The sequence below is a fragment of the Aythya marila genome (genome assembly GCF_965140915.1).
Source record: "Aythya marila genome assembly, chromosome: 8".
NCBI classification, from domain to species: domain Eukaryota; kingdom Metazoa; phylum Chordata; class Aves; order Anseriformes; family Anatidae; genus Aythya; species Aythya marila.
In genome coordinates, this window is record NC_139049.1 from 7,620,544 (window position 1) to 7,636,133 (window position 15,590).

The 15,590-nt window shown below is 33.6% G+C and overlaps 1 protein-coding gene across 2 annotated transcripts in view; it reads left to right on the plus strand.

Annotated features, from left to right (window-relative positions):
- The window catches only part of DENND1B (DENN domain containing 1B), a 155,529-nt gene that overhangs the window by 110,790 nt on the left and 29,149 nt on the right, over nucleotides 1-15,590 (plus strand). For both annotated transcript variants that reach the window (XM_082766173.1, XM_082766174.1), the window contains 2 exons: nucleotides 1,700-1,825; nucleotides 11,010-11,111. In XM_082766173.1, coding sequence (XP_082622299.1) covers nucleotides 1,700-1,825; nucleotides 11,010-11,111 — 228 coding nt within the window. The remainder of the gene's footprint in view (nucleotides 1-1,699; nucleotides 1,826-11,009; nucleotides 11,112-15,590) is intronic.

A 15,590-nucleotide genomic window follows, 5' to 3' on the forward strand; every position in this document is an offset into this window, starting at 1 on the left:
CAAAGTGTATTCCCCCATTTATTGCCCTCAAAATTAAATAAACCTAATTTTTAAGAACCTTAAAATAATCATACCATACAGAACAAAGAAAATAAAATAACATGCATTTGTTTTTTCAACCTTGAACTCCTTAACTGCTTTTTGTACTCAGAGTTGTACTTTTTTTTTTCTTCTTTTTTCTTCTGAGGTATAAGGGAAAAACGTAAATGAGCTTTGGTGTATGCTATCCATGGGCTAAACGAATCAGGCTCTAAACTTTTATCTAGATCTATGGAGCTTGGATATAAATTGAAAAGATCACAGCTATGGGGAAAAGACCTATACTGTAAAGGCCTTTCTGCATAGATTATGAACATCATAACTCAATAATTTTTTTTTCAAAACTATAGTTATAATTGGACCCAATGGGGGTCTCTCTCTTTGATCAGATCACAGTAACTGTGACTTTACACTGGAAAATGTCACTACTGTGAAGGTTTATCACCTGTAGAGCTGGTCTTTTCTCTGATGCCATGTTCAGTTCTCATTAGCATTATTCAAAGTTTAGTTGTTAATTAGGTTGACACTTCAATTACAATCATCATCTACAAGAACAGTCATGACTGCTTGCATAAAGAAATAAAAAGATATTCATTCTTGCATACATTTCTAAAAGAGTGAAAGCTGTTTTGCTGATAGTTTGTGCGTATAATGTTCTGTTTAAAGAGTAACTCTAAATGGTACTTTGTATAGAATTTAATGACAAAAATATTGCTTTCATGGTTATATTGCAATACAAAGGGAGGTAGAAACTTGTATTCAACATAATTGGAGCTGGCTTATTTCTCCAGATATCCCTCATGATGGTAATTAGTTGAATGAAACTATATCTGGGTGTAATTCCACATATCTTCAAATCAAATACTCTAATAATTCCAGAATTATAAGATCTTTCTCCAAAATCTCCAAGTAATAGCCATCTATGCCAAGAAAAAGGAAAACAGAAGAGACCTTCTTCCAAAGAAATGTCAAGCACTAAAATAAGAATAGCTTTTTTTTGGTTTTGTTTGTTTTAACTACAGGTGCCTAATCAGAACATTATTCTCCTTTTTTTTTTTTTTTTTTTTTTTTTTTTTCCCTTTCATGTGTTTTATCTTCAAGGACAATTCTAACAGTAATATACTACTGAGTTTACACAAACTTTTCTCAACTGTTTGACAGCAGTAGCAGCTACACCCATGGTGCATGAGAAATGATGTAAGATAGTAATTTGATATTAAAAAAAAAAAAAAAAATCCCTAAAACTGAATCATAAGTTAGCATTAGAAATCCTTAAAAATAAGCGGCCTTAATATCAATAGAAAATATCCAACTGTCTTCATTCAAAATGAAAAGGTAAATTTTATGATCAGAAAAAGATCTGCAGAAAAGTGGCTCACATGCAGTTTACTGTAAAATAATTAAGCTTATTTATGTCAAGAGGCCTTGGGAAAAAAAGAGAGCATAAACCAATTTGCATTAGCACTCTACCATCATCCCCTGCCTTCATTTCAATTAACAGACCAGCAGGTGCTCTTTGCAGTTAAAAAGATAAGCTATCAAGGAGGAGGATGAATTTTTGGCTGACCTGTAGACACCATGGTTTGCCTGCTGATTGGGTTCATACCTCGCTGTACCAATTTCTGAGGTGTTAATTTAACTGTTCCACTCTGTCATGCAGGTCTCGGCCTTGAAAAATAAACTGAAAAAGCAGTCTACAGCTACGGGTGACGGAGTAGCCAAGGCCTTTCTTCGGGCACAGGCAGCACTGTTTGGATCCTACAGAGATGCACTAAGATACAAACCAGTAAGACAACTGTTTTCCTTAATTTACAAGAGCACAGGCTCATTCTTTTGCAGGAAAAATATGATGTATTATCCCAATCTGAAAATGTTTTAAATCTTACTCTGAGTAAAAGATATGCTGGCAATTTAGAAGACACTAATACCTCCTGATGGTGAGTTGTACTGAAAAATGAATAGTTGTCCAAAGTCAGCCATTTTTTTATTTGTATCACTTCTAGAATTTATTTAGTATAAAATTGGATTGTATTCATGAAAATACGTACAGTTTACCTTGTCCAATGTGCTGAAGAACTGAAGAGGTTGTGCCTTACAGAGACTCAGTTTCCTCTGCACTTCATACAGAGGCTTTGCTGTGTTTGAGGCCAGAAGTTTTTTTATTATTATTATTTCCTAGCAGAAGCCAGATATGATGAGTCAAACACACATCTCTACTTTTATACACTTACCTTGATTCTACTGAGAAGATAGGAGAAATGAAAACCCAATCCATCCCATCAGAACTTGTATGCCTGAGGTTTTGCTGGTACTCAGTAGGTTAATGTGTTAGGTTAATGTGTCATCCTTTCTGGTTTTTGAGGGTGGCACATACTGAGCCTACTAGATGACAAAAAAAATTCATCAGAAACAACACGGAGGTTAATTTCAAATTACTTTTGTATGATATTTGCAAACTACTGATAGCAGTTTCATTTGATAAAAATGCATTGAGATGCTGTTGGCTGAATCCCTTGGGCAGGGAACTGTGCGGTGTTCCTTGATGGAAATGGATAGAATGGTCATTAATTCCAGATGAGATAAGTTTCTGGAGGAAACATACCGAAATAACAGCATGGCAGGGTCTTCTTTCTATGCAAGTGGTTCTCTTAGAGGTGTTTTGTTCTTTTTTTTTTTGACATAAGCATTTTACACCCTAGCTGTCTATGTATCTATGCCACTAACAAGCATTAGAAAACTATTGAGATAAAAAGGTAACCCGTGTAGAAATGAAGTAGTATTTAAGGGTTTAGTCCAAGTATATATGTTTGACATTTGTTATAGTTTTCTTTTGATATGGAAAATCAGTTTGCATAGTATATTGAAACAACTGTACCTGTTTTCAAAGTCATGAGTTCAACACAGTATGAGTTTCATTAAAATCGTTCATTTCAACAAAACAGTTGTAGTTTATTCTATACTGGCATTACCTGACACTGCTTTGGAAGGGCTTGTATAATTGTTCCCTTAGTCTAAAGATGAAGACGCTGGTCAGTGTCAACTCATGGCAGTTCGCATTACAAGCAGTTACATCAAAAGGTACCTTAGTCTACGTTCAGTGTACGCAAACAGAATGATGTCAGTCTGTGTGATGGCCTTAACCTCTGTTCTGATCAGAAATAGGCTGGAGACAGTGCTTTATGTGACGGTAAGTTTGTTGAACTGAATGCAAATTCTTTAGTTTTCTGGTTAGCATCTCTTGAATTCAGCTCTGCTTTCCATTTTATTTTAGTTTCTGCTTCCATATTTGAAAGATGTACGTTTGCATTGTGTTGGAAGTAGTGCACCATGTATCATTTCAGCTGGCAAATATTTGTCAAAGTGAACTCTACAGCCTTTCTTTCTATGTTATTCTCTTTTGCTTTTTTTTTTTTTTTTTTGGCTCCACTTATTACATATAAGAGAAGGTATTTGTGAAACTGTTGTGGCCTTTGGTGGTGGTGTTTTGTTTTGTTTTTCATGTGTTATTTCAGAATACTGTCTGCTGGCAAATACCAGTATATCTTGGATTGGCATTAACTTGTCCAAAGACAAAGAGTGTGTATATTTATTTAAAAAAAAAAAAAAAAGTCTAAGTTTTTTTGAGCTGTGTTCATATTGTGTTAACTAATAGTATTTTACGGAATTTTTGTTGTGATAGAAAAAAATCCAGATTAATAGACACTAAGAGGAATTGTCTCTTGGTTGTTTGACTCATTTTCCATGATCCTTTTGAACTAAGTTCAATGCCTTGTGAAGAAGGGGGAGGTTCAAAAAATCCGATCATGTTTGCCTGTATTGGGACTTTGTCAGGAATCTTAGGACATGTGAATTGGTATTGCAAGGAAAATACAATCTTTTTCTTGGAGTCCATGATGCTAGATCTAATAGTGAAAATCTAAACCAAAGTTTCCAAAGACTTCATTTACATTCTTTCTGGAGCTCAAGCATTCACGCGGAAACTATGTAAGGGGTATACCTGAATGAGAATATTTTCTATAGAGTTTTGAAATACTTTTGCTATAAATAAACTTGTCATATTTTCAAAATCAAGACCTGAGAGGTTTTGGTATACCATTTTTAGGGTCACAAACATCCTAATGAAAAATAAAATTATGTTTGGATAGTTATTGCGTGCTTGTAAGTTGAAAAATATGTTTATGTGAACTATTTTCCTTGCAACAGAGTGTTCTGTATGATTTTAACTTGAAACATGAAACAACTGTCATTAATATTCACTTTGAGTAAAGAACAGCTTTGATAGTGTCTGTACTCATCCAACACTTCTCTTCGCTCCAAACGCTGTTCATCACACTGAACACTCATTCTGTGCAACTGTTTGTTTTCAGCATAGGACAGATTCTCCCTGGTATAGCAATATGTCTTGAACAAACGTCTAGCAATTATTGAAAATAATGTGATTGGTGAAAGAGAAAATGGGAAGCTTCGGGGGTCTTGAAAGGAGTTCATGGGACTCCGAAAGACCATATGGAAAATTTGACTAATTCAGGCAGGAATTGTGACACACGATACATATAGGTGATAGTATTTTTTTGTGTAATAAATGGTAATAAAAATCCTAATGCAGTAAAAGTTTCCAAGAAAAGCAGAAACAGTTGTTTTGTACAATTTAATCACAATACTGTATTAAAAAAGAGAAATCAAATTTGATATAACAACCAAAAATATTTTTATAAGAAGTTGCATTTTACATTAGAAACTATTGCATAATAATAGTGGATCTGTAGAGTAAATCAGTACAGTTGGTGCTAAGGACCTGACATCCACACAGTGTGCATTCCTAGCTTTATTGTGGTTCTTATTTCAGTGTTGACTGCTGAATACCCACACTAGCTGAAGCTCATTTTCTGTTTTACTTTAATACAGAAGGAATCTAGTTCATGCATGATAGATCAGGATGACTGGTAAAATTATTTTCATAGCCTGTTTTACTATCTCATCACCATTACAAGATTTTGATAGGGAAAAGAAAAAGAAAATTAAACAGATTTTCATCTTTGTTGACGTCACTTACATGTGATGAATGGACGAAAAATAATCCATGTATTCAGAAGGAAATTTTCTCAGTGTAATATGAGTATGTTGTTGTATTAGCCTAGATAGCAGCTGCAGTAGGAGCCATTGTGTGATTTGCAATGTCAGTGATCACGAAGAGTTCTGATCTCGAGTCTGTCCCTGCTGAGACATTGCAATGATCAGATAGAGATGCGTATACAAATCAAAATTATATTTAGCTTGAGTAGTCACAGCTTAGCCTTGAACTTTTTGTTGCTCCTGTTTTTAAGTAGTCCAGCATTTGGGAATTTATCATTATGATTTATTATTATCATATTGCATGTTTCATAATTGCAGGCAGAGGTGGGAGTTAAATACAAAGTTCATAATTGCGCAGCTTGTGTCATTTTGGCAATCCAATGTATGGGCAATATTGTGTTTGTTTTTTTTTTTCTAGCTTTTTTTTACTTTGCACATTCTTTGTAGGTGGTTTTCAGGCACATTTGTATCACATGCCATGACAGTCAAACATTTTAGCAACGCTATGATGGCTAATGAAAGTTGGTCTTGTAAATGAACTCGTGGAAACCTTGCAGGTGACAGAGAAGACTAGATTTTTTTTTTCTATTAAATATGTACCGTATGGTCAAATAATTAAGCACAGTGTGGTATAGAAATTCTTAAACAGACAATATTCCACTGACAATCTATGTCTAGAGATGGAAGGGTAGGTGAGAGATTGGGGAAGGAGAAAAAAAATAATTATGAGTGTAGAAGTATTCACCATAATAGAGATTAGTTTTAACAACACTGGGAAAATGAACAAAGCAGGAAAGGTGGTAGCAGACACCAGGAGGAAATGTAGGTCTGATTAAAACTTAAAATAAAATCCATCATGACAAGACAAATACGTTTCGAATGTATTTCAAATAAACAAATCTTATTTTTTTAGGACATATCTATTGAAAGACTGTAGAATATCAGAAACAGTAAGTTATTTTCTACTTTTGAGGAACTGTCTTCAAGAATTTGCTAGCAAAAAAATAGTCATTGGAAAAAAAAAATCACCTCCTCTTCTGGGGAAAAAATCATGAAAGCTCTTGATGTTACTGATGTTGAACCAAAAGAAATAAACCAGGATAACTTTGGTTTAAGTTATGATAATTGTAACATCAATCATCAGAAATTAAGAAATGAAGAGCAAAGGCTAATGGCATGGTTTGGAATTCTCGGCAGCAGGAGTTCATAGGCTGATCAGCACACCAGGGGGATGGGTAAGCTTCCACCTTGGAGATAGCACAACCTGTCAGACCTCACTTTAATTGAATGCTAACTGGAGTGCTTTGGGCCAATACGGACACTTTTTAAACTAATGACATCAGTGCTCCAACAGATCCAGGTATTGTATTCGAAATGCAAGAAAGCAAAATAATGCAATTAAATGTTATATTATAGGAAAAAAAAAAAAAAAAAGATATTTTAAGATTCAGAATGTACCTGAATGCCTGGAAATGTGTAAGCAATGATTGCTTGTAACTTCCAGAACAAAACCTTTTGAGGACAAGTGTCTTGAAATGGATGAGATTTGTTTGTCTATTCTGCAAGAGTTAGGCATAAAAAGTGCAGTAGGGTGCAGAAACTGAAGAAAGAGTATTAAAATGCCAGAACACAGTTTGAGTTTAAATACATAGCCCTCCTGTGTAATATCTACATGTATTATGCCTCTTTATTGTTATTTCCATAAGAACTTTATTTTACATGTTAAAAGCCAAATTTGCATTAAGGACTGTTATTGAATATAGAAGTTAATAGCAGTGTTAGTAGGGTTTAATTGTGACTGCAAAAAGTATCAGCTCATCTGAATTGATGATTAGGTAGATAGCAAGAAATGTGCAAATTTTGGAGTAATTTGTTTGCAATTGTAAATGGGACCTTTCTAAGTAGAAGTAGTATTGAAGTCATACTCTGTTATTCCCTGGACGTTTATCTTTGTATTTCAGGCCAACAGCTGAAATTTCATCTTTTTACTTTCTTGCTTTTAAACAGAGGAATTTCCATGTAAAAATAAGAATATTAATATAAATCAGTCATGGAGATTAAAGCTTTTTTGATAAATGATGCAATACAAAGGAAGTTATACCTACCTTATGCTCTTTTTTTGTAATAAGCAAGAACTACCATATGAAACTGTACTAATTATAGCAATAATACAAATAGTTAATGCCAGTCATTTCATGCTGGAATGTTTTCTGAAATAATTAAATAAATAAATAAATAATTAAAATGTTCACTCTCCTTTTTAAAGTTAAGCATACCTTCTAATCAAGATTACTTTTTCTTTTAAAAATACAGCACAGTTTTAGCTCTCTGTTTTCCTGTTGCATTGAGGTCCGCATAAATAGCTTGCTTAAACTGTGAATGTAGCTTAGAGTGAAAAATGCCTGCTGCGTGTGGCAAGCTATGAAAGGGGAGGAAAATTCTATAGCAACTGTTGTTAAAAGGACAGATATCTTGTTTGGGCATGGATTGTTTGGTCTGAGTATTAGCTGTCTACTTTTCAGTATAGAGTCCCTACTGGGTTTTGATCGAACTTGTTTTGAAAGTACATTGTAGATCAATACGGAAAGGGCCATTTGATGGTGTAGTAGTTAAATATCAGTGGAGGATTCCTCCAAAACTCAGCGTTTCTAAAGGTACCCAGCTGTATTTGCAGAAACAAGAATGTTACAAGCTTTATGTCCAAAACTTATTTTTGTTTATTTGAATAAATATTTTCATTTTAAAATAACACTCCAAAATGCCTAATGTTTACAGTAATCATCTTGAAGATTTGTTAACGTTTTATTTGGAAAGCAATTTCATTGAGTATGGAGCAAATTAAAGAGAGAGAAGTTAACTGTGTTATTTAATGGAATTTCAGTAGTTACAGCAGATACTCAGAAAACAGTCTGGAATTTCTACAAGTTTTGATGTTTTTTCTTACTTTCATATGCTGAATAGGTAGAAGCTTTAAGCTCACTCTTTTTTTTTTTTTTTAAGAAAACTAAAATAACATGGATGGCTTTGGAATGTGAACCCTTTATAGATTAAAATACATTTTCAATTGCAGAATAGCTTTGGTTATTCTGTTTCTGAACTTTGCTGATAAGGCAACAGATGCACCAATGTATGAGTACTTATTAAATATCTGAAGCACCCAGTAATAAAGAAAAGCATTTGGGAAAATAATACAGCCATGCACTAAAAATGTGTGGTGAACTACCATTTCCTGGCATTCTGCTCCATGGCTCAGGCAGGAGAGGTGCCATCAAGTCGAGCTGGCCGATTGTGCTCTCTTCCTAGGCTGTTGTGAAAGGGAGAGCAAGAGTCGCTGTTTGCTCTTTTACTGGGAGATAACCTCTCCTTTCTGTCTTTCATCTTTCCCAAGACATTTTGGAAAGTGACAGTGGAGGCTTTGCTTAGTTTTTATTATTCTACGGAGTGTATCTTGATAATGATATTATTTTCAATCTTTGGCCCTAAATTTAAGGTTTCATAGTGTGTTGTGAGCCATCATCTAGTCAGTTTTGTACTCCCACATAGCCTCTGTATTTTCAGAAATCGTTTGTTGTGGTAAATAAATATATAAATATGGATTTTTTTTCTCATTTGTTGTCTTGAAATTTTTTTGGAAGAACGACTGAACTGAGAAGAGAGTCTGCCCTCAGGAACACCATGTCTCGTACCACCATATTTCACTGGAGACTATTTCATTTGTTTTGATGCACTTTGAATTTGCTAAGTAGCTTGAGGTCATCTTCTTAAGACAAGAGTCTTTAGGAGCTCAAGATCAGCTAATGCAAAGTGGGTCAGGAAGGCAGTGCTATTTAAAGTACCACAAACATTTCAAGCTCTTTGGCAGATGCAGCATGTCCTGCATGTGTACAGTGTTCACCAGTTATCTCTGGATAAGCAGTAAGTGGAAAAACTTGTATGCTTGTCCTGGAGACTTGATCCATATACTGTATTGAGATGGTTTTGCATATCACAGCATTCCAGCAACCCTGCGAAAGGGGAAGGGTTGTGTTACGTAAATGTAAAGCTTTTAACTCTTTTCTAAAACCAGGGGAATTCTTTTCTAAAACCAGGGATTCCATAAAAAAAAGTCAGACCATAAAACTTAAAAACAAGTTAAGCAGGAGCTTAAGTGCTTTGTTGAGTAGGATTAGACTTCTATTTTCATTTTAGGTACTTTGAATTTAGTATTGTGGTAAGATAGCTGAAATCAAATTTTTGATACGTGGAGATGCCTATGAAAAATTAGAGTGAAGCTTTTGATAATATCAGAATAGGATTTTAAAATGGCATGACAGTGGTTTTGCTTTGACATTTCATTGGATCTTACTTGAACCAATTAAAAACACAATGCAAAGTGTAAAAAGCAGTAGAAAGTGATTTAGAGCTATCCCACCAAACTCACATAGGTCACATGCAGAAAATACTTAGTGATATACTAGAAGCATATTCTAGAAGGGCACAGTATGCCAGAAAGACGGGAAAATGCATGTGCGGTTAAAGTTAACCAGGGTATAGAGTGGAAAGCAATGGTGGTCAATGGGCACGAATAAATTTGTCTTCAAAGTGGCTAACAGTTGGAGTCTGACAAGACTCCTGTTTTATTATCATGAAGATCAATATAGGAGGTGTCTTTGATCTTTCTTTTGAGTGGCTGAGGTGTCTTACTCTGTTGTGGGTGTTTAGCTTTTGGGCAGTAAAATATCCTAGAGGTAGATTTAGATGTGGAATTTAGCTGGATTCCAGTTTTTCTGTCTTAAAGACATTTGGTAATTGTTTCTAACCTGATAACTCTGTTTTGTATACTTGGATGGGAGGCCTTTTGGCTTTATAATGGAATCAGTTCATGTCTGTCAGGAACTACACAAACATTTTAATGTACGTATTACTTATTCAGTTAAATCTAACAGCTTCAAATATTTATCACAAAGTAATGATAAGAATAACAATTTGAGAGAATGCCCATCAGTAATTTCCAGTGGTATGTGCACACTGAATACAGCAAATTATAAAAGAAACCAATGGATAACATAGAATCTGATTTGATGGTTTATAAATCTTTATGTTTTTAAATGAGTGTTGTTTTCAGTAGTAAGATTTTCAACAGATTTAATTTTCCTTTGTTTCATCTTCTTCCTTTTTTTGTTCATTTCATTTTGTTCATCTTGTTTCATTTTTTCATCACCCAAATGTTTTGATGTGGGTTTTTGATAAACTATAAGCTGTGTGCTTTTGCCGTATTGGGCAAATATATTATTGCAATAAATGCTAATCTGATCTGTTCAGACTTTCTCCATAACATTTGTAGTTTTTGGTGTTGTGGAAAAAAATGTCAAAATATATGTTTATTTCAATAATTTATTGTTAAATCAGTAGCATATTTGTCAATCTTCTCAGGTTGTGGTAGAATTTAAAAATTATTTGACAGATTCCTATTTTTGATTGAATTAGATTTTTTGGTTAGTGTTGATTATTTTGTGTGCCACTGAATCAAAGTAATGCATGTTGAATTATTTGAAGTAGAGGACCTGCTATCCCTTAAACTTTGAACCACTTCCTCCAAATGTTTAATGAAGAGTGCTATAAAGGTAACATGAACCATCTGTAAACTACTTACTTTTTCCTTGCAACGTGTTTTTTGTAGACTGATGTTAAAGCTTCATAAACCAGAGGTTCAACTGCAACATGTATTTTGAGAACTATTTAAAATGTATGATTTTTTTGTTGTTGATACTGTCTGTGTTTATATTATCAAGATTGCTCAAAAGGGAATTTTTGTATGTATTGGCTATTTAGAAATTTATAATGGGGAAGGTTAAATAAATTAACGCTTTTTTATCCTGTAGTTACTAACTAACTTTTTTCCATTCAAATTGTTTTAGGGAGAGCCTATAACTTTCTGTGAGAAGAGTTTTGTGAAGCATCGTTCCAGTAATACTAAAAAGTTCCTGGAAACTGCTGTTAATCTTCAACTGTTTAAACAGGTATGAAAGGGTGAATGACCTATATTTAATTAGTTTCTTTTGAAACCTAACTATATTTAAATACATTTTCCTTTCTGTCAGCTTATGAAACTCTGAGGTAAAATACAAGTATTTGTATACAGCCAGTCATCTGCCTGTTATTCTATTTTTAAAAATTCAGTTATAATGAAAAAGAGTTGGGGGGAAAAAAAGAAAAAAAAAATAACTCCAGGGTGCACAGTCAGTGCAACATCTCTGCAGTGCCAGTCAGCAATTCATCTAAACAAGAAAAATCATGGATCTCCCAGCTTGATGGGGGAACTTCATTTTCATCTCTCTTGGATCATGACCAAAAAACCTAAACAACACAGTGCTTGCTTAAATTGGACTTCAGTGGCATTTTATTTAAAAACTGGATTCATACTGTAATAGTAGTTTTCATTGCTAGGACTTCTTAAGTATGCACACAGAGAATGTTACAAACCTGAGCCACAGGGGCAGCCTGAAGAATATTCTAGCTAATCTGTTAATACAGATTTTGAACTAACAGAGAACAAGTTGTTGAATGCCTTGCACAGCTCAGTAACAGTTTGATCACAGTCTTTGAAATAATTTTCATTTCATTTTATTTTGTAAATCTTTTTCTTCCCTTTCATTACATGACCTCATTGCATCAAAAAGCTATCAAGAAACCTATTATTAGGTTTATGAAAAATCGAGGGAAATCTGAAAGACTCAGAGTAGTTATTTATTTGCAAGTATCTGGAATGATTGAGGCATGGGAGTTTGTGTTTAAGTAATCTGGTGGACTTCTTTGAAGAAGATATACTGCCATAATAGATAAGGGAAATTCATAGTATAAAGAATCTTCTAATTTTCAAAAAACATTTGGTGTTAATCAGAGGCTAATGTCTAAAGAAAAGATTTATGTAAGGATGATAATTTGTAGAAGTCCTGTGAAAATGCTTTTTCTACTTGTATAAAAGTTAAGGAAATACAGATCATAGAAGTGGGCTCCTTTACCGTGAACAATCTGAAACCTTTTCTAATATCTAGTACATATGACTGAAATGGGAAGAAGTAGTAAAGTGTGTTTACACTTTGCATATTTTAGGACTGTAAGCTAGCATGAAACTTTCTTAACAGAAAGCTGCTTACAAGGGAAGTTTGCAAATCATTGTCAAACTACTGTAGCGCTATCTTAAGCTGTAACAAAAAGGTTTAACTCCACTGAAATAAATGGGCTTGTCAGTATGGCTCTGAACTTACCCATTACATTTTAGTGTGTTCAATTAAAAAGAATCAGTTTATAGATTGTTTATAGCTTGTTTTTAATTTTATTCCCACTAAAGGAAATAATATATTACAGAGGATTAGGAAATACTAACAATTTTGATGATGTGGTGGTTTGGTAATAAACATTTTTTCATTTCTCTAGTTTGTTGTGAAATGTTACTCCTACTTCTTCAGCTAATGCTCAGCCCAGCTGCATCTTTTCCAGCTCTTCCCAGTGACAAATGAGCTGTTTTCAAGGTTTTGTTCAACAGAATAAACTGTATTTTATTCTGTTCTTGAAAATGAGTAATTGTTTAAGTAAAAAATAGTTCATAGAAGCAGAAAATTGGTATTTTAAATACACTTTTATGCCATTTTATAAAATTTTTTGCTCTGTCCTCTTTTTTACTTTGTAGGTTTTTCATCTCCCCTCCCCAATTCCCCTCCCTCCCCCCCCCCCTTAAAACTTGTTGGTTCCTCTTATTTAACCACTCTTTTTCATTTTGGATGTTGGCAGTATCTCTTCACCAAAATACTAGGAAATCACTGTGGGAATAAAATGTGTAATTATTTGTATGTTCTTCCCATTCAGGCTATTTTCACTTTCAACATCATCCATGTTTACCTTCTATTATTATTTTGATGTGCTTTCTGTCAAGGATGTCCATGCATTAGCACATACCAGTCTTTTGTATGAAAATCATTAATTACCCTGTAAATAGGATCAGTCCAACACTTGTCCTTAAATACCATTACTGGTGATGCTTCCAGTCTGATGCTTTCCCTTTTATTATAAGCTGTTATCTTCTTTTTGAGAAAGTCTTCACCTGACTTAAAGTTCAGGTACTGTTCAAGTATTTAGCTTTTAATTGATCTTAACTAATATTTTAAGGTAGAGGCACAAAGCTTTTCTTTCATACAGATAACGTGCATTTCCTTTATCTAGAAAATTAATTGTCAAAGAATCTGTGAGAACCTGTGTTTTGATAACCGATGTGGTATAACATTCCACTTTCCCATTTACCATTTTTCCACTTCCAAACATGTTTGATAGCCTAATCAAACTGTTAAGAGCAAACTGACAAACCAGCACTTATCACAATCTTTGTTTTTTAAGTAATGGTCCTGTTGCTTCTACTGTGCTTCCTTTACCTTAATAGATTAACATTTTTTGTCTGTATTGGTATCTTTATAATCATATGACAGAGGTATTGTTTATTTTTTTAACTTTAGTGTTGTTTGTAAGTTGTTAGAATGTCCACTTTTATATCTCATTCTCATTAGCCCTTTTATATTTGGTTCTTTTTCCAGCATCATAGTTTTTACTGAATTGAAGCAGAGTATTTTGGCAGGGGGCATGCCTAGTCTCTTTTATGAAGCTTAAATGAGATCTTTTTCTCAAACTGTTCTCTGACTCATAATTTAGAGATGTCTTTTAAATGATGTCGAAGCGTTTGCATTGTTGGAAGCTGAAAAGGACTGTTTCATTGCTCTGAAACTGAACACACCAAAGTGTTTATACAAAACATACATATGCTAGGAATCCATAGAAATCATTTATAATAAATACCCTGATATGAATCAAAACTATAGGGACATCTGAATTTCTTTTTTTATCATATTTTCCTGGTAGTTTTTTAAGCTGTCTTCTGCCCTAGAAAGATTTAATAATAATCATAATCATAATCATAATAAGGTTATATTTATTCTTACATAAGGGATATTTAATCATATTCTATTTTTTCATATAAAGTAAATAACTATTTTTTGTAGAATAAATATTCTTAGTTCCAGATTTAACATTGTGTATACTTTCATTACATCTTTTCCTTCCACCTCCCATCTTTAATGAGGGTAACATTGATGGTAGATGATCTTTAAATCAAACTTCAAATATAAGCAATTAATAATAGCATCCCACATGTCAAATACTTCTTTTGAATGTCCAGGGATACTATTACTTAATTTATGGAATTACAATGAAAACTGATGTTAAACTATTTCATTAAGCAATATAATTGTAGTAAAATAATCCACAACAGTTTTTGGCACTTGTTTCTAAGATGCCAGGGAATGCTATATAGAAAAATAAATAATGATTGTGATTAGGACATGAAGAGTCACAAGTCTTGTGACTCAAACAAATTATTAACACTAGTAATTTCAATTTTCATTTGCAAGCTTCCTGAGAGAGCTTTCTTTTTCCAAATGTGTTGAGCTGCTGTTGTGTGGAAAGTAAGATGTTTTCATTGCTTCTACCAAATTCTTGTCCTTAATAACTGGTGAATTTACTTGTAACTTTCACTGCTGCCTAAATAAAGGATTGGGGTTAGCTCACAAAACATCAGCTCTCCTCCATCACCCCTACTTTTTAGCAGCTATGCAACAAGGTCTATATTTTATTTTCAGAATTCAAAATTATTTAAGTATGGTAGTTCTATCTTTAGTCAGCTAGAAACCAAGAGTAGCATTGGAGTTACTGTTTTTCAATAAAGTGGTAGTTAAGCAGGGGGTCTCTGGATCTAAAAATAAGAAAATGAACTACTTGAACTAACAGGCCCTGATTTTCCAAGGGTGTATGACTTTGAAAAATAGGAAGAGAAAACCATACAGTGTATGTATGACTGCAAGTGCTGTTGTTTGTTTCATGCAGTGATTAAAATGCAACTCATAACTGTAATTTACTGAAAAGTAATAATTACTAATACAGCTAGTAGCACTATCTCTTTCTTTAAATAATTCAAATATATTTTTGGTAGCAGATCTGTTTGTCAGTATTTACATTAAATACTCAATTGGATTAATCCTCTAAAAACTAAAATTCAGTCAGTGTCTCAGCCTGCTGTTGATAGAATTTTACCAAATGCTGAGTATCCATAAATCTTATGTTAGTTTATAGTATGGAATGAATTCATAACATTCCCCAAAGAAGTAGCACCTTTCTGTTCCAAGGCTTTCTCTCCTTCTTTCCTCTCCTTCTTTTCTCTCCTTCCCTCAGCAGTAGCTAAAGATGCTCTTATCTCTCTTCTTACTGTGAAATAATCCAGTGATCCCATAGTGTGTGTGACCATGAACCCAGCATATTTGGAAAAAAGCCAACTTGGAGGAAAATGAAGAGAAAAAAAAAAAAGGAATTTAGACAAGAAAGAGAAAGGACTGGTTATCTTTGTGCTTGCCTTATTATTGCTGCTGGAATTTTTGTATTCTTAGAATGTAATTTGTTTC